This window comes from Panicum virgatum, chromosome 9N, assembly GCF_016808335.1.
Source record: "Panicum virgatum strain AP13 chromosome 9N, P.virgatum_v5, whole genome shotgun sequence".
NCBI lineage: Eukaryota > Viridiplantae > Streptophyta > Magnoliopsida > Poales > Poaceae > Panicum > Panicum virgatum.
In genome coordinates this window covers 4,530,190-4,548,905 of record NC_053153.1, presented here as the reverse complement: position 1 = coordinate 4,548,905, position 18,716 = coordinate 4,530,190, and the positions used below count along the sequence as shown (strand labels likewise).

At 45.5% G+C, this 18,716-nt stretch overlaps 1 protein-coding gene and 1 pseudogene across 3 annotated transcripts; both read left to right on the top strand.

The window, feature by feature from the left end:
• Positions 1-1,587: 1,587 nt before the first annotated feature.
• LOC120691174 lies at positions 1,588-4,266 on the top strand. Of its 2 annotated transcripts, none has more exons than XM_039974179.1 (4): positions 1,588-1,815; positions 2,407-3,483; positions 3,573-3,716; positions 3,803-4,235. In XM_039974179.1, exons 1-4 carry the CDS (start codon positions 1,723-1,725, stop codon positions 4,136-4,138), a joined length of 1,650 nt encoding a protein of 549 aa, XP_039830113.1. In that variant the 5' UTR covers positions 1,588-1,722; the 3' UTR covers positions 4,139-4,235. The 2 variants fall into 2 exon arrangements, with proteins under 2 accessions (XP_039830113.1, XP_039830114.1); XM_039974180.1 differs by having other exon boundaries at positions 1,612-1,815; positions 2,404-3,483; positions 3,803-4,266.
• Positions 4,267-5,616: 1,350 nt separating this feature from the next.
• On the top strand, positions 5,617-14,779 carry LOC120690255 (annotated as a pseudogene). Its single transcript, XR_005681672.1, has 16 exons — positions 5,617-6,301; positions 7,542-7,667; positions 7,758-7,831; positions 7,906-7,975; positions 8,059-8,114; positions 8,189-8,260; positions 8,353-8,447; positions 8,620-8,686; positions 8,782-8,911; positions 8,992-9,207; positions 9,292-9,422; positions 10,307-10,481; positions 10,590-10,680; positions 13,069-13,226; positions 14,168-14,356; positions 14,454-14,779. The product of XR_005681672.1 is annotated as a casein kinase 1-like protein HD16 (transcript).
• Positions 14,780-18,716: the final 3,937 nt, after the last annotated feature.

Here is an 18,716-nt window from a genome sequence, read left to right as displayed (position 1 = left end):
TGAACAACGGTTTAAATGTGAGAGAAACAAGTGGCGGTATATGTGCTGAATTGCAGTCACACGATCGCACGTCGCAAGTCACAAGTCACACGAGAAAACACATATATGCTCGCGCGTGCGTGCGTTGGTGTGTATTTAGCAAAACCTTACACACTCCATCTCTTGGCTGCTCCATTCAACGCATGGAATGTCCTCCAATATTGAATTGAATTTCACTTGCTTGCTCTAGTAATGCGGGACTAGACCAACCAACCACCTATTGCTTTGAAATTCTCCTGAATGGGCCAACTTCCAACAACATCTGCTTTCGTTTGCTCTTTATTGGAATTCAGTTTTGGTTAATATCGTCTACAATGTTGTCGTAGTATTAGCACGGGCATTATACTAGTCTTTATCTCTATCTCCATCTCCATGTCCATCTCCATCTCTACTATAACTAAAGCAAACAATGATTTTTTTGTCCGTCAATCGAAGTTCTAATCAGAATCCAGATGATTGTTTGTTGCATTAAGGGTTCGAGACCATTTAAAATTAACATTTGATGAATGAAACAGAAATAGACTAAAATTCTCGACCGACACGCACTATGTTACTATGAAATACATATAGTTTATAATATATGCATTTTTTATAAGCTAATTAATATATTTATATAATTTTCCAGCAAGACAAAGGCATATTAGCTACTATCTACGTTTCAAAGTGTAATTCATTCCATCTTGCTTGGAGAGTAAATATTTTTGAGTTTGACCAAAATTATAGAAAAAATTACAAAAATTTATATATAGCACAAAATAGATATACTATGAAAGTATATTTAATGTAGAATCTAATAATATTTATTTGGTATCATAAATATTAGTATTTATATAAATTTTGTCAAACTTGAATTGTTTCAATTCTCTATGAAAGTTGAAATGACTTAGAGCAAGGTTAATAATATAGTTGGCTCCTGGCTGTTTGGATCTTTGCGCCTATTTTTAAGTCTACTCATACAATAGTTACCTACCATTAATATATGATCCATCTTTTTTTTGCGAAGATAATATATGATCCATCTATCTCTCTCACAAGGATTGTTAGTCCTTGTATTAAAACCAGTGTAAATTTACAATCCGCTTCTTATCTCATCTGCTATCTTCTTTACTTCAGCATTCAGATTGCTTGCAACTTGTTACAACACTCAGCTAAGGGCATCCACAATGGTTAGCTATTTAGCTAGATAGATGTGATGTGGCAACAAAAAAGTTAGAGAGAGAGTAGTCACTAGCGACGAACAAATAACTGATCTATTTCACGTAGTCCAAAACACATGTGAGAGGAGCATGTGGGTTCAATAGTATAAAGTAGTCTTTTCTTTTCTCTTTTACTTCCACATCAGCAGACTAAATAGGTAGTACTAGCTATTACTATTGCGAAAACCCTAATAGGAGGAAGTAGTAAAAAGAAAAGATGGAACTAAAACGGTGGGAGAGTTGGATTGGATGGAATTTATGGAACCGATTTTATATCGGAGCCGCACTGGAAGCCGAAACGGTGCGTCGGTGCCCAGCTCTGCGGCTATAATAAGCGTGGCCAGGCGGCCGGGCCCAGCCCCAAACCCAAACGACAAGCTCGAGGGTCTAAGTCGCGCAAGTAAAGCCGGGGGTGTGCCGCAGCTCGCAGGCCATCGTCCCCCTTCCCGCAGGCCGGCTGGCCGGCGACCACCGCCTTCCGAAATCGATGGCCTCAGAGACGCGTCCAAATCGCTATCGCCGGCTTCGGAAGGCCTCGGATCTCTCTAACGTCACCACCGCCTCCCCAATCTTCAAACGGGTACGCCCCCGTCACTCTCCAGCTCTTCAAATTTTAGATCTTTTTCACGATCTATTCGTAGGGTTTTTTTCACGATTTATCGGATCAGACAGCCATTGAATCAATTACAAGCAGTTTTTTTTTTTCAAAATCGTGGGTCAATCACACTGCAGAGCCGCCAGCGTTTCTCTTTTATCTTGGATTGCCGTCCCACCAAACTCTGGAATACAATACTAGTGTTGTTGTGAACAGACTACACTGAAATTAAAGATGTTCAGTTTTAGCTGCAGAACTGTTAGTTTTGTACCTCGATTTGTTGTTACAGTTGGCCGATTGAGGACTAGTCTTGTAATTAGCTAGTTCATACCATCGCTTATGATTTTTAGGTGGAAGTAATGTGGGATTTGCCATGAACCTCAGCTTTTGCAATAATGCACTGCTTTGTGTCTCTCACAATGCTGAGGCTGGAACAATTTCCTTTATCTTAAGATTGAGGTGTTAATTTGTGGTGTTGATAATTTTTTGTAAATAAAGTGGCTCAATTAGGTGTAGTGGCTGCTGTCTTCTGCATTCACTGACTACAGTTCCATGTTTCTCACCAAATGAAAGTAGATTCGTACGGGCAAGAAAGGCACCAGTTATGAGGACAGGATCAGCAGCTTACCTGAAGAGATACTACTCATGATCCTTGACAAGCTAGACACACGGACAACAGTAACAACCATCATCCTTTCGAAAAGATGGCGTGATCTTCCTCGACGTTTGCCCACATCCTATAACCTTGCTGTCGATGACATTCTCCCACCACGCTATCACCGCCTCAAACGCCTTAACAAGGAGGCTAAGGCTGCATATGAGACAGAGAAGAATGTGCACAAGCTGACCGACATCTATGCCATCAAGGCTCGTCATGAGCGTTGGATGGCAACGATCAGACCACTCACCGCCATCCTAGAACGCTATGAGCGCCGCGCCATGAGACGCTATGTCAAGCAGGTGAATGCATTTCTTATGGCTTCAAAGAATGTGCGTCAACGCCGGCCTGTCCAGAAGCTGAGGCTCCAAATGCTAGGGCGTTGGCATGAAAATATTGATGAGTGGATCACCACAGCCATTGTCAAGTGGGGCGTTGAGGATTTTGAGCTTGTTAGTGATGGCTATTGCCTGGGCTATGACCTCAAGCAGCTAGATGCATCCTGGAATTTGCGGCTGGAGCGGCTTGCGCTGACCAATTGCCAGCCTGTTTGTGCATGGAACTGCCTGACAGTAAAGAGGCTCACCAAACTCTCGTTGGGTGAATCTTCATATATGGGAATGGTCAGTGATATTCTTGCAAACTGCGTGCAGCTAACTGATTTCACGATCACACAATCAAGATATTACCAAGCTAATCTTAGTATCTATGCCCCATCGTCGAAATTAAAGAATCTGCAAGTGGACAGGTGCAACTTTGGGAAAATCCGTCTGATGTGTCTACCATGTCTTGAAATTTTTGTTTGCCGCGGTCGCCCAACCAAGTTATTCTATGGTGAGGTGCCTCAGCTCAGGCTTGTGAGCTTGGACTACTTACAAACTGAAGATAATGACTTAGATGATGAGTCTGGTTCCAAGAGGACATATCCACCGAGCAAGTTCTTCAAAAGGGTCCCACAACTAGATTGCCTTGTTTTGCAGTTCAAAGGGCCCCAGGTGAGTAATCATCTCTTATACAGACTAATTGTGTATCAACATTGCATTGCCACAACCACATAAAACCCGCCGCATGCTTCTGTATGCAGATGTGGATCGAACCATTTGTTGTTCTCAGCGAGTTCACTCAGCTCAAGAAGCTGTTCATCGCAAATGTCCCAGTGAACTGGGATGCACTATGGATTCTCCTACTGCTCGATGCAACACCAGCCTTGGAGTCACTCCATGTTCATGTATGTTGTTTCCTGATCACTTAACTTTACTGAAAACATGTGCGCATGGATGCTGGGAAACAATTGTAAAACCCAATTGTATGCAGATTGACAACAGCGCAGAAGAGAGAAGCGCAGGTGATCTCTGCGATAGTCTGGACGCTGGTGGGCAGCAGGATCGGTACCGTCGCCTGAAGGAGCTCGTCGTGGCCGGCTTCGAAGGACTGGGATGGCAGATCGGCTTTGTCAGGCTGATCATGAAGAGATCTCCACTGCTGAGGCGCGTCCACCTGCTCGACGGGGAGGTCAGGGACGACGAGCAGGAGCTGGGGGCGCTGCAGATCGTGCCACGCCGCCGGGAGTGGCACGAGTGCGAGCGAGCTGAGGTGCTCGACGACCTCACGGCTGGGTTTCGCTGGCTGCCTCAGATAATTCTAGAATGAGTTGTGGCGCTTGCTTCTTTCTTGTTCCAATAAAAATCACATCATCCGTTGTTGTTAAATTGGTTTAAATAAATTAAGAAGAATGTATAATTACGTGTGCCTTGTGCTTTAATTACTTTGCATGACGATGCAAAGGATGTAGCTAGCTGCTCGATCAGATTCCAATTCCATGGTTGTGCACGGAACCGTGTGGCTTAGACTCGTTGAAGAACCGGTACGGCTTGGCTTGACTTGGTGTGATAACCGGTTGCTCGCGCCATCAGAAAAGGTCTCGAGGAATTCAGCACACGCACCGTGGCTGATTGGTTGACCGGTTAACGCTGGGCAGTAAAACACGCCACCGCTTTCGAACAACCAGAAGTAAAACTAGCAAAACATGACACGACCACGTGCAATGCATGGTTTAGTATGATGGCATGACTGTCAAGCGTCCGGTTTCCAAACGAAGCTACGAATTTTCAGGTGCAGCTACGCGTATGATGTTTATACGAACTTTAAACTATTTTTGTTTTTTTTAAAAAAAAACTTGATCTCTGTTCTCTGATGTAAACACAGGGATTTTCACGGCCTTATCTCCAGCAGGAGGGAAAATTCCCGAGTTCCAAATGGAGCCTCTGAACCGTGGAAAATCAATCTGGTCAAGCGCGGCACCAGACATGGCCCACGGGCAGCGGCCCAGCGCCAATCCGTCAATTTATTTATAATAAAATATAAAAGAGAATTCCGTAACTGCCGTGGAGGACCCACCTGTCGGCGGCACCAGGACACCCGGCCCCACGCCCAGGCTCGTGCCACCTCCACCTGCATGAGTTGCTCCGGCACTCACACCGGGCGCTGCTCCCACCACGACAGACGCGAGACAGCGAGGAGAGAGAGAGCCAGCGCTCCGCTCCGCAGTTCCTGCCCCCGGTCGCCACGCCCCGCTGCACGGCTCCCGAGGCGCCGCGCCACGGCGCCGCCATCGCCGTCGCCGCGGAGATGCCGCCGATGTAAGTCTCTCTTCGCTGCTGCTCCACCGCCGCGCGCTCTCCGTTTCGCCCGGCCCCCAGTGTTTCTCCGTTTTTTTTTTGATCCGCGCGCGTGGCGGCGGGTCCCGGTTTCCGCACGATCGGATCGTTCGTCGGGCGTCCGGCGGTACGTGGGCGCGATCCGATGGGGTTTTGCCGGCCTGATTCGGTCACCGGAGGCGGATTCGGGCCGGGAAATGCTTCGGCTCTGGTGATAAGATGCTTGTCGCGCGGTGCGTCAATGCGGATTAAGGAGGAATGCGCGGTTTGGGTGGGATTGGCACCCTGAGACGGGTTTTGATTAGTCTAGAAGTGATTGAGCTCCCGATTGGTGGTAATCTGGGGGTAGGAGGTGGAATTTTCCTGGTGGAGTCCCCCTGGGAGGCATCGGGTGATGGAGATACCGCCTCTTCCTTTTGTGCCGACGGCGGCATTCGATTCCGCTTAAAGGACCCTGGTGATTGGAAAGCAGGTCGTGTCTTTAAGGCGGTTCGCAATTGCGATGAAGGCCCCAGTTTGATTCCTCCGCCACTTTTGTCCACCTGAACTCGTCATTGCTTGGTTGCCACGGCGTGAAGGAACAAGTCTCGAGCAGTTGAGCTGAAATTCGATGTTTACTGATTTGGTTTCGCTCATGGTTTTCCTTTGATCGGTGAATTTATTCTTCTATGTTGGGTATTTTTGCAAGTGGACGTGTGAAGGAGCGCTGAAGGATGTAACGCCAACCTGAGTTTCATGGAGGGATAATGCCAGAGTTGCGAAGTGGTGCTCGGAGAGGTCTGAAATCAAACAAGGTTGACAACGTCAAGGCAGCAGACCCCGTCGGGAGTCCGGCAGTGCCAACTCCACGAGGGAGGCTTAGAAGGTTTGGAGGTGCTGCAGCTGGTAGAGTTAACAAGGTAGCTGCCAAGGGAAGAGGCAGGACGGCTTCAAAACATAGGGGAAAGAGGTTCAAGGTTATCGATTTGCAGACTGATCTGCCTTGCAAGAACCTCCTGAAGCTGTTGCTGGTGAGGCAGTTATCGTCAGAGCCCAGGAGGACCTTTGTTTGAGCAAGGCAGCTGACCGGGGTCCCAGCTTAAGAATGGATGGCGATAGTGGGGACAAATTTGCAGTGGCTGAGGATGACGCCACGGCAACCCCAGTGCCTGAGAGGGTATGACTTCTCTTTTCCTGATGTGTTTCTTTACATGATGTATCATTTGGTAAATTGATCAATTAAGTGTTGTCCTTACTCCTTATATCCCTTTACAAAGCCTTTGCTTCTGTTATTTGGTCTAGTTGTTTTGTTGGTTCGATTATTAGCATCATATTGAGATTGCATTATTTTATTGAATTTCACATGTGCCCTCCTGCTGTATCAGTTACACTCACTGCCAACATGCTTCTTTTGTGCTGTACTTGATAACCTTCATGTAGAATGTAGCATGCAGCCTTAGGTATCCATGGCTATATGTTGGTCACAATACACATTTATTTCATATAAACACAAATAACAAAACCAAAGCCAGAACTTACCACTATGATGATCCATCTCAGTGCTGAAGAGGAGCAAAATTGTTGGCTTTGGTGGTGTGCTTGAGAGGTTGCATTTTTATTTGCATGAGAGGAATCTAGGAACTTTTGCTTGCATTTTATTATTTTGTCTACATACTCAAACTGATAGCATTCAGTAGAGAAATCAAGTTCTCAATGGTTGGATTGTACCATCACAATACTATTGGTATTTGGTCAGGAAGTAATGATAGAAAGAACTATCACAACAAACTGGAAGAAATGGAAATCATATACATATATGTTCCTGAATTAGTCATTTTGTTGTACTTCAGTGATTACTGAAATATTTTTTTTGAAAGAGATATCCCGAGGGAGACCCCTGAAGTTTAAGGTGCCGCACCTAGGGTTCGAACCCTGGGCGGGAGCCTCCCGACCAGTGGCCTTTGCCATTGCGCCATGAGCTCCTTGGCATTACAACAACAACATAGCCACTGTTCAACTACTCTTCACAATTTTGCCATGAGCTCCTTGGCATTACTGAAATAATTCGTTACGCCACTGTTCAACTACTCTTTCATGTGCAGTCCCTTAGGGAATACAGTAGGTTTTAGTCTTTCAGTGGCTACCTATAGCAGAGAGATTGTATTCCCCATTTGGCACAAAATTGTGAAGACTTGACTGGCACATTCAGTTCACTCCATTTACATTCTTAGAAATGGGCACTAAAGACACATTCACTTGGCAAAATAAAGTCTTTATTGCAGAAATCGGTTTCTAATTTTCTATTGTTACCTCAGTTTGTCATTTCTTTAACGGTCCATATTGTTACTTACCTGTAAGGCCATTTTATGCTGTAGAGTTCTACTGCTATGAATTAAGCACCTATATGATTGTTGCAGGTTCAAGTAGGTAATTCCCCAGAATATTTAACTGATAGAAAGTTAGGCAAAGGTGGTTTTGGCCAGGTCTATGTTGGAAAAAGAGTATCTGGTGGATCTTCTCGTATGGGTCCTGATGCATATGAGGTTCCTTCTTTTACCTCTCAGTTGAACACTGAAGTTCTATTTAGTACACCATTATTCAAAATTTCAAATATCTGGGTGAATATACTGTAGGTTGCACTGAAATTTGAGCATCGAAGTAGCAAGGGATGCAACTACGCCCCCCCATATGAGTGGCAGGTTTATCAGTAAGAACCAACATAATCCTCCTAAATTTAACATTATCCTCTATGTCCAATGATCCGTTATCTTGTCTTACTAGAACTCTCAACGGTTGTTATGGCATTCCATCAGTCCACTACAAGGGTCGCCAGGGAGACTACTACATTCTCGTGAGTTTAAAGTTAGTTATTAACTGCAGAATGTATCCAAACTTTATTGGAAATTTTATTTAACCAGGATTCTAAAATTTCAGGTAATGGATATGCTTGGTTCTAGCCTCTGGGATGTTTGGAATTCTGTAGGACAGGCGTAAGTATCTTGTCAATCTTCTTACCTTGTTCATATGCTTTCTTACTCTCTGCTGATATCAACATCTCTAACAGGATGTCTCCTCATATGGTTGCTTGTATTGCTGTTGAGGCCATATCAATTCTTGAGAAACTTCACTCAAAAGGGTAACCTAAATGAACTTGATAATCATCCTAAGATGCATGAATTTTACAATGCTTTTGCTGCTAACAGTCACATGGTCTCCTATCATTGTCAGCTTTGTGCATGGCGATGTGAAACCAGAGAACTTTTTGCTTGGTCAACCTGGGTCACCTGATGAAAAGAAGCTTTTCCTGATTGATCTCGGTTTAGGTACCCTCTTGTTCAAAATAATTTCATATCTATGTGAAGATAGTTGTCTCACATTCTTGAGACGCTATGACCTTCACTAGTTGGCATTGGCTACTTAACATAATCACATGTGTTTTATGCCCCACCCCCACTGACCTTTTCCACACTGTTATGTTAATGTTAAATTATGCAGCATCCAGGTGGAAAGAAGTAGCATCTGGTAAACATGTTCAATATGATCAGAGGCCAGATATCTTTAGGTTAGCTAGATCTTGTATGCATGTTACTGTACTAGCTTCTCTGTATTAAATTATGTCACCTACTAATATAACTATCTCCTCGTTACATTTTCCAGGGGAACAATTAGATATGCTAGTGTCCATGCCCATTTAGGTCGTAATGGTAGTAGGAGGGATGATCTGGAGTCACTGGCATACACCCTTATTTTTTTGATAAGAGGAAGATTGCCTTGGCAAGGCTACCAGGTAGCCTTCGGCATGCTCAGCAGTGTCAAAATCTTCTGTTCTGACTTTGAACCTATTTTTGCTAATGGCTTAATATGCAGGGAGATAACAAGAGTTTTCTTGTCTGTAAGAAGAAAATGGCTACTTCTCCGGAGATACTGTGTTGCTTCTGTCCAGCTCCTTTCAAACATTTTCTTGAGATGGTCACCAATATGAAATTTGATGAAGAGCCAAATTACCCAAAGCTTATTTCTCTTTTTGATGGTTTGATAGAAGGGCCTGCTTCAAGGCCTATCAGAATTGATGGAGCTCTAAAGGTCTGCAGTGCTGTGGCCATAACTTAAACCCTTGTTTATTTTGCTTGTATTAGTTTTGATCATGGATCTGTGTGCAAACTATAGGTTGGACAGAAACGTGGAAGAACACCTGCAAATCTTGAGGGCGATGAACAACCTAAGAAGAAAGTTAGATTGGGGAGCCCAGCAACTCAATGGATTTCAGTTTATAATGCTAGGCGGCCAATGAAGCAGAGGTAATTGCACTTAAATATGCAAGTGCTACCCATTCTTATTTTTATGTTTGTGCATCCAAACACATTATCTTATATAGACTGTGTTGTCATATTTCCTTTGCCCTTTAAGATGGTATGTCCTGGACTAAGTGCTTCTAATACTCAAAGCACATGGTGTCACTGTACGACTCTGGATGATCGTTTGTTTGTTTCTTTATCATAATGTGATGGATTTGAATAGACACTTAGTACCAATGATGTAACATAAACACGGGGAAACTAGAGCAGGAACTTAGCGATTTTAGGGTTTCCATTCATGATACCAAGAACTTTTTTAGATGATATCAAGCATATGATTGGATTCACGAGACTACATTCTTAAGCATTGGATAATTCTAGCTGAATTAATCAGAATATCTTTATGGTCATGTTTGAGATAGCACTAGTGTGAACTCCCCCTTTGAACTGTCATACATCTTGCATGACCTTAATTGCGCACATTGTCCTTACAAAAGCAGCAATCTGCATTGCTGTACAATTTAAAATTAAAGCAGTACATGCTAGTTCAACTGATGCACAATCTAAGCTTGTGCAGTTCCTATTTCTCTGTGTATGCATTCTCTCTTGCTCTTAGATTGAAATATGAAGTCCTCCAGTTACTAATCTGTTGATTCATATTCACTGTTCGCCTAAATGGACGTTTAGCCCATTTACACACCGTTTAAACGCTACACAGTGATACACCGTTTCCGTTTAATCGATTGTTTTGACCGTTTAAACGGCCGTTTTGCCCGAATAATGGGCCAAACGGTAGGTGACCGACTGTTTACCGTTTAGGATAACACTGTTTATATTTTACTGCTTTTCAATTAAATATTATTATTAAATACTTCTTTTGTCTTTAGATATCATTATAATGTAGCTGATGCAAGGCTGCACCAGCATATAGAAAAAGGTAATCAAGATGGCTTGTATATCAGTTCTGTGGCTTCTTCAGCAAATTTCTGGGCTCTCATCATGGATGCTGGGACTGGGTTTTGTTCTCAAGTTTATGAGCTCTCACAAGTGTTTCTGAACAAGGTGCACTATGATCTCTTTCTTTCACTCTGTCCCTCCCTCCCTTTTTTTTCTCGAATATCCCTCCCTCCCTCCCTCCATCTCCTGATTCCAGCTTGTGTATGTTTGCAGGAGTGGATTACGGAACAGTGGGAGAAGAATTATCACATAACAGCAATAGCTGGAGCAACCAATGGAAGTTCCTTGGTTGTAATGTCCAAAGGTTTGTTGATTATCTTTTCTTTACTGAATGCTACTCTAATTAGGTCCGCTTTCTTCTGTGGAAAATGAGCAGTTACAGTGAAACAAGAGTTGGGCATAATCTATTGTGCACCAAAGTTATGTGCCTTGCATACTTGACTCAGTGATACAACAATGAGTCATCAGTTGCAACTTGCAATCATTTAGGGGATGTTTAGATGAGGGGTGGTGTTGTGAAATTTTTAGGATGTGATTGAAACTTGGAATTACATCCCAAAGATTTGGTAGCTAAGTCTTCCCTATATAAGCATGGTCTTGTAGGTAAAGAGGATCGGGGACATGACACCCCTCTATTATTTTCTAAGATAGTCATTGGTGTTTCCTGTCCAACTATGATATGTCTATTTTTGTTTTGTTGTACTAAGCGTTATACTGAATGCCATAGAGATTTTGAAGCCATGGCTACTTGCATTCATTTTTAGTAGGCGTATTAGATTTTGAGAAAATCTTTAGGTTGTACTTTGACTGCCAAATTATCTTACAATGTATCATTAATTTCTGTATCTAAAATATGAAAATTTCTACACTAAGAATGTATATAATTTGGCTAATTGTTGGTCAATATTGTTAGTCTGTTGGCTACTGCTTTCGGCTTCTTCTCCAGTCTCACCGTTTGTGGTGCTCCCGCTGTGACTGCGGGGGAGTATTAGAGTATATTTGGTAGTTATAGATATACGGACGTCACGGGAGCCGGATGGATCACGCACATCGGCTGATCAGACCGAGTAGCGTGAGGTGAGACGACGGTGGGCGAAGTCGGTGAAGGCGTCACGATCGGTGAAGGCGACGACGAGCCGGCGAAGGTCGACGTGCGGACGAGGCGGCGATGTAGGCGACGGAGCAAATGAGCGCCCCCTAGGGTGCCGGCCATCTCGCCATGCCGCAGGGTCGGAGAGGAAGAAGAGGCCGGTGAAGTCGACGCCGACGTCGAAGTAGAGGCGCGAGGTCAACGGGCGGTGGGCGACGCAATCTCGATCAGTGATCGAGCAAAAGAAAAACAGTGCAGCAGCTTCTCTGGTAGTACCTATGGGGTTCCTGTAGCAGGAAGGGGCGCCCTCACCCTTATCTCTCTGTCCTCTCTGCCCGCAGCCCGTAGCAGAGCACAAGTGAGAAAAAAAAACAGAGGGGCGAGGGAGCAATCCGGCGGCGGCGTGGATGGGAGGGTGCGGAGCCGCGGATCCCACCGGATCGAGCGGCGAGCTCGGACCGGCGGTGGTGGAGGGCTGCCACAGGCGGATCCCCCAGCCAGCCGCCTGGATCCGTGGAGCGGCGGCGGCCAACGGCCGGCGGCGCAGGAGGCAGGGGCGCGACGAGAGGCAGCGGAAGGTTTAGGTCAGGATCTTGTAACCCTAATCTCGTGATACCATGTAGGAGGAATAGATGCTTATAATGTTGTGTGGTGTATTGCATTGAGGCCTCGGCCGGTATATATGAGAGTACAAGACTTGGGGGGCAAGGCTCCCCGGGATACATATGGCAGTCTACGATACGTATATCTATAACTAACAAATATACTCTAATAAATATTAATGAAGCTTATCCTGATACACTTACTAAAAATGAAAGGAGGGAGTAATTTGGTCATTCTCATTTTATTGTGTGGAATGCAAATAATCAGATAATCTTTCCTGTTTTGCTATGATGTTTAGCCCTAGGCTTCCAAATATGCAGTTTTGAGGTACCCTAAAACCTCTACATGGACTCCACATTTCTAGGCCATATATGGTGTTAGCCTACGGTTGCGTCAGAATTGATGTTGATGTTGCCACAGCATTGTGGGAAACACATCATGCCACCATATTATTTATTATCTATCGGTTCTTGCTAGTATTAGTTGCCATTGGCCATGATTCTGATAAATAACCTGCTAGTACTTGCTAATGTTAGTTTACTTTTGGTTAAAGTTCTGATATGCTAGTGATAAGCTGATGGCATGCGCAGTTTTCTTTTTCTGCTAACCTGAATGGAATTCTTTCCGCCATCAGGGAGGAGCTGCACTTGTGAGATATTGCTGGGGCTCGAGGAATTGCTCACATACTCGCCTTGCTGCCAGCTGGTTAGGTTAGAAGTCTTGGTCAAGGTTCTGCCATATAGTGTAAGGGTAATAGAGTGTTATAGTGTGTTGTGGTTTCTACATGTTCTCCCATAAAAAAATTGTGTGCTGGTGACTGGGTGCTCTTCACCCTTCTTCTTAACATATTGATATGCAGATCTCCTGCGTGTTCGAGAAAAAAACTTTTTTCTTTTTCTGAGCGCTGACAGGATGTCTGTGTACTTTGTGTTCCTTGTGAACTGTTGGTGTATTTTCTTCCACGATACTTTTCTGACATGGTATGCCTCATCACTACAGGAACTCCTTACACACAGCAGTCATACAAAGTCAGTGAATCATTTCCTTATAAGTGGATTAATAAAAAATGGAAAGAAGGCTTTCATGTAACATCCATGGCTACTGCTGGGAATCGTTGGGGAGTGGTCATGTCCAGGAATTCGGGCTATGCTACTCAGGTTACCTATCTACCTGAATTTTTACCTTTTATTCTAATACAAGCTGTATTTACTAGTTTATTTTGCAATACATCATATAGAATGATTATCTTGTTTTTTGATGAATTTTGTAGCTCCTCGTGTCAGGTAGTTTCATGTGCGCTATAACTTCCATCTTTGACTACGTTTGGTGTTGACTAAGCATCAATTCCTCTCATCTGTTTTTTTTCCTTTGGGGAAATTAATTTTGATGAATCTTTTGCCGGCAATTTTTTTTGGCCCCTTATGACAAACTTGTCCGAGTTATTAAAGAACCTTCTCGAACCACATAATCTGAATGCTTTCCTCTGGGTTGAAACTCGGCATTAAAGTGCTAATACTCCCTCCGTTCCAAATTATAAGTCATTCCAAGAATCTTGGAGAGTCAAAGTTTTTATAGTTTGACCAAAATTATATAACAAGATAATAACATTTATGATACCAATTAAGTATCATTAGATTCTTTGTTAGCTATATTTTTATAGTGTACCTATTTGATGTCATAAATCGTTATGTTTCTCTCTATAATTTTGGTCAAACTTTGAGATGGTTTGACTCTCCAATATTCTTGGAATGACTTGTAATTTGGAACGGAGGGAGTATTTGTTAACTATAATTTCTGTGCATTCTATACTTTAAGCTGCCTGCAATTCATCAGTGGTGGCCCTACATGCCAAGGCTTTCAAATTTGGGTTCTGAATTCTGGCAGAAACCTATCCATAGTGAATCCCGCTTTCTCATCACTCAGAAAGTCAGAAGAGTTACTTCTCCCCGTAGCAAGGGTTGATAGTGTCTTCAACTCGTAAAATTGATCTATAATTCAGATGACTGCAAACTTCTCTTCCACTTTTAGCCTTGCATGTAAAATACCAATTTGTGAGAGTATGGCTCCCTACAAAAACTGAATCTGTCGTCAAACATAGGTTGTGGAGTTGGACTTTCTGTATCCTAGTGAAGGGATCCATCATCGATGGGAGACTGGTTACAGAATAACATCAACTGCAGCTACCCCCGACCAAGCTGCTTTTATCTTGAGCATACCGAAGAGGAAACCAATGGATGAGACGCAAGAAACTCTTCGGACATCCGCCTTCCCCAGCAACCATGTAAAGGTATATATATTTGCATCCATGATTCATCCATTTAGCGATCCAATTTTCTACAGTCTTATTTCTCTCGGGCAATCTAACATTGGGAAAAAAAAAACAGGAAAAATGGGTGAAGAACCTATATATTTCCTCAATGTGCTATGGCCGAACTGTGTGCTGACAGCTATGTCAAAGCTCCAAGGTGAAGGCACTCGAGTTTCCAGTGGAAGGCTGAAGACCTGCGAGATGGGAGTCGGAACAAACTTCCTCATATAGCATCGGATTGCAAATGGCTGGCATGGCCTCTTGCAATATCCTACTCTAGTCTAGTTGTAAAGGATCATTTGTTTGCGATGCTGTATCAGATGTGAACCTTGCCCACAAGCTAGTCACGTACTATTTGTTGTATGTGCTTTCTCCAATAACCATTGGCACATTCAGCTCGTATCTGCCCTTCTCAATGGTTACCTCCACACTGGTGAACAGGAAAACGTAAGTTTGACAAACTGGGTGTGCCGTATAACAGACTACGGGCTTATGGATCTCAAAAGGTGAATCATTTCATAATCCAGGCCCCTTCCCTGCGCCACGTCGAAAGCGTACGTGCCCTTGCGGTGCAATTCCGACGGTCCAACTGAGCAGCACCCCCTCTGATGAGCGCTGACGTCCACGAATCCGTGCGACATGGACATCGCCGTCGCCCTGGCCCCTAGCTGGCCGCCTGGCCCTCGATCCTACACTGCAGTGTCTCGCCGGGTGGGCTTTGTCCGATAGGCTCGTAGCCCTGGGCCAGTCCCGGCCCGCTGACGATACCGGCAGCGACGATAATAACCCAAGCAACGCAATAGTGGAGCAGTGGAACTGTGCATTATTCGATCTTACCAACAGTCCCGTGAATCATGCGTGATCTCGAATTCTCATCGAAACTCACGCCCTGTTTAGTTTGTGAAATTTTTTGATTTAGGAACTGTAGCACTTTTGTTGTTATTTGTCAACTAATATCTAATCATGGACTAATTAAGTTTAAAAGATTCATCTCATCGTTTATAGTTAAACTGTGTTATTAGTTTTTTTTCAGCTATATTTAATGCTTCATGCATGTGTTCGAAAATTCGATATGATGAATACTGTAGGAAAATTTTTGGAAACTAAACAGAGCCTCAGATATGCAACATTCCCGAAGGCGTTGAATAAGCACTTGGATCATAGTATCAATAGGCATGCAGGTGATTCAAGTCTGATCAGTATGGGCAAAAAAATGCTTAGCTTGATCAGGTGACTTGCATTACGGATTTGTTGGTCCACTCCGGGCTTCCAGGAACGTATGCACGCTACAATTGGCAGTTTATTTCGAGACTCGCCAGGGATGGATGCTTTATTTGTGAAGAAATTCACGAAGGCCAGGTGGCCTGGACGGCGGCGGAGCTTCCTCTCATCTTCTCACCTGACGGTGGGGCTGCGGTCGTGCTCGGCCGGGACGGCGCACTGCACGGTCCGCGAGGCTGGCCGGCCAGTGCTGCTGCCTCTGCGGAGAGAGAGAGAGAGAGAACCCCATGCTGCCTTTCCCGAAAGCCGCGATGATGATTGGGACGTGCCACTGCTGACTGCTTGGTTAACAGGATAATCACCCACCATCAGCTTCCATTCCAGCTTTTCTGAGCAGATCATGTGGAAGTGCTCTCTCCAAGCAGCTGCCAGTCAAGAACATTCCCGTGCAGGATCATTTTTATTTGCAACGAAACAGTAATTAAGGATGCGATCTGATCCCTGCACGCTTCTTTTATTTCTTTTTTTATAATGCAAGCTTCTGTTTTATAGTACTTTTATGCTCTATGCACAGTAGTACTTACGGTAATAAAAAAAAGAGTAACACATTCTTCGGGGGAAGAGGCTGTTCGGCTGATCGATTCTTAGTTTGTTTCGGTTTATTTCCTCTCACATAATACTATTTATTCTACCAGTCGAATACTATTCATCAGATCATCCGAACAGCCTCGAAGTCAAAGATACCACTACATGCCACGGTCTAACTGGCCGGCTTCTTTTCACGATGCTTCCGATGCCACGTGGACCAATGGGCGTCGATCCTCCCATCTGCAGGGGTAAATCTGACAAAATAAAGAACCCCGCCATTGCACACAGCAAGCTTGACGAACCAACCCATCGGTCTCGCACTCTCACTCGCCACCCCGTGGGCCATGGCCCCATGCCATTAGGTTATTGCCCCCAGAACGCCTCAAAGCGAGATCCCAGAGAGCTAGATGATGAGTCTAGCTAGGCGAGATCACTGCAAGTAGCCGGGGCAAAGCATGTATTAGATCGATCGAGCACCTAATTAAACAACTCGGCACATCACTACGATCGAGCCGCTTGCTTTGGGAGAAGCAGAGGCAGATCGATAGGGTTAAGAAAGAAGCAAACAAAATTATCCGCCGCCCGGAGCCCACGAATTGAAGAGCATGCAGCGCGCGGCCATGCCGTGCCCGTGCCGCGCGTGGCGGCGGCAGCGGCCTGGGTCCCGGCGACTCAGGCCGACCGCGCCGTGGATGTCGCGGGGACACCCCTCCGGCCGCCGTCTAGTAGGACGCCTCCGAGCACTCATGCACGCGCGCACGCAGCATGTTCGCGTATACTCCGTCCTAGCCGTAATCCTAAGCATCATCGGATAGATTACGCGTCGCCCTCATGCATTTTGTTGTCGGATCAGCCGGCATGTAATCACCTCTAGTTCTTTCTGATCTCTTACCACGTACGTCGCCCCCGATCTCGATGCGCGCCCTTCTTTGAACTGAACAAAGATGTACATGCATGCATTTGTGTGTGTGTGTGTGTCCTAGTTTTGTACGTTGTACTATGAGCAATGCAATGCAATTGCAAATAATCCGAATGGAAAAAAACTTGGATTGAGAGATCGATTATTGATCTCAAGATATGATGTAGCAAATCCGATGGAACGTATCGTGCACGTGCGCCGAAGCTGATAGCTAGCTAGCCAGGTTAATGGAGGGGTCGGAAGCTAGTAGACAGGGACGCGTGGAATCTACAGTGTCCGGTCCGGCGGTCCGCTGCCAACACGCGCTAGTAGCTAGCCAGCGCGGAGAAGACAGTGCGACGCGAGCCCGATGCTAGCTCCGATCCGATCCGATCATCCGGCCCCGGAAGTTGGCTCCGAAACAAAAACCAATCAGTACGTCCACGCCATATCATCGTCCCTCATCGATCTCTCTCTCTCTCTCTCATCCATGCTGCCATGGATGCTAGCTCGATCGATAGCTCGCTGTAGCGGTGTAGTATGTCGTAGCCAGGGGACACTGCACCAAAGAGATTTACACCCGCGCGCGCGCTCTCGGGGAGTGAACAGTGCACACCAACACATGCCCGGGCAGCCACACCACACGCACGCGCCCGTTCTTCGTACGTGTGGCGCGCGCGTGAGGACAGACGTGGGCCCTCTCGATCCAGGGGAGGTCGAACAAAAGAGAGAGATAAAAGGAAATCGTGCGTGCCATACCATGCATCGTTCACGCACACCCATGCGTATAGCTACTAGCTAGCTGTTAGGGGTGTGTGTGTGAGAGAGAGAGAGAGAGGCGAGCTCGCATGCATGCATGCAAAGCAGCGACGGCGACGCCCATTGCCCGGCGGGGAATGGAAAGGAGCGTCGCCGTGGCCCTCGGTTCGTCGGCCGAGCCGCTCGCCTCGGCCGGGTTAGCACGGGAACGGGACGTGCAGATGGCGCCGGGTAAAGCGCGCGCTGGCCACTGCGGCATCGATGAATCTTTCTAAATGTTCGTGTAACAACCGTACGTGTCACGTCGACCGGACGACGATGCATCGAAGAATCCGGCCGTGTTCGTGTCAGTCTCCCAGGTGAAGTGAGGAGACGATCGAGCAGCCAAGGCGACGGTTCTGGCCACGTCGGGGTTCGGGACGACGACTGGTCACTGCCCCTGGCTAGCGACAACGACTATAGGTATGTCACGCAGTGGTAGCCACGCTAGCTAGATTCAGAATGTAGTAATGTACATGCACGGCGCATGGCTGTGCTGTCTGCTGTGAGAGGGAAGAAAAACATGGCAAAACGTAGTAGAAACTAGAAAGGCGTCGCCCCTAGGACTATTTTTTTTTTCGCGAGCGTCTCTGAGGATCTACTTACTACTAGTCTATACTAGATTGGGCCAGGGTGTTTCGGATTTGTTTAACTTTGTTACAGTAGTTCAACTGTGCTTCGTGCTATGCCTATGAGAACGACTGATGAGAATGAGATGAAATCGAAACCCCCCAAAAGAAGAAATTCACCGCAAACCCTACGACAAAGCGTGACGTCCTGCTTAAAGACCGGCACGATGACAGGTGGGTCCAACGTGGCGCGGGCCCGCGGGCA

Bases quoted from the DNA above. Each gene is read 5' to 3' on its own strand.
- LOC120691174 (XM_039974179.1), top strand. From the start codon at position 1,723: ATGGCCTCAGAGACGCGTCCAAATCGCTATCGCCGGCTTCGGAAGGCC. The intron at 1,816-2,406 runs GTACGCCCCCGT...AAATGAAAGTAG, and splicing joins CCTCCCCAATCTTCAAACGG to ATTCGTACGGGCAAGAAAGG. The intron at 3,484-3,572 runs GTGAGTAATCAT...TTCTGTATGCAG, and splicing joins TGCAGTTCAAAGGGCCCCAG to ATGTGGATCGAACCATTTGT.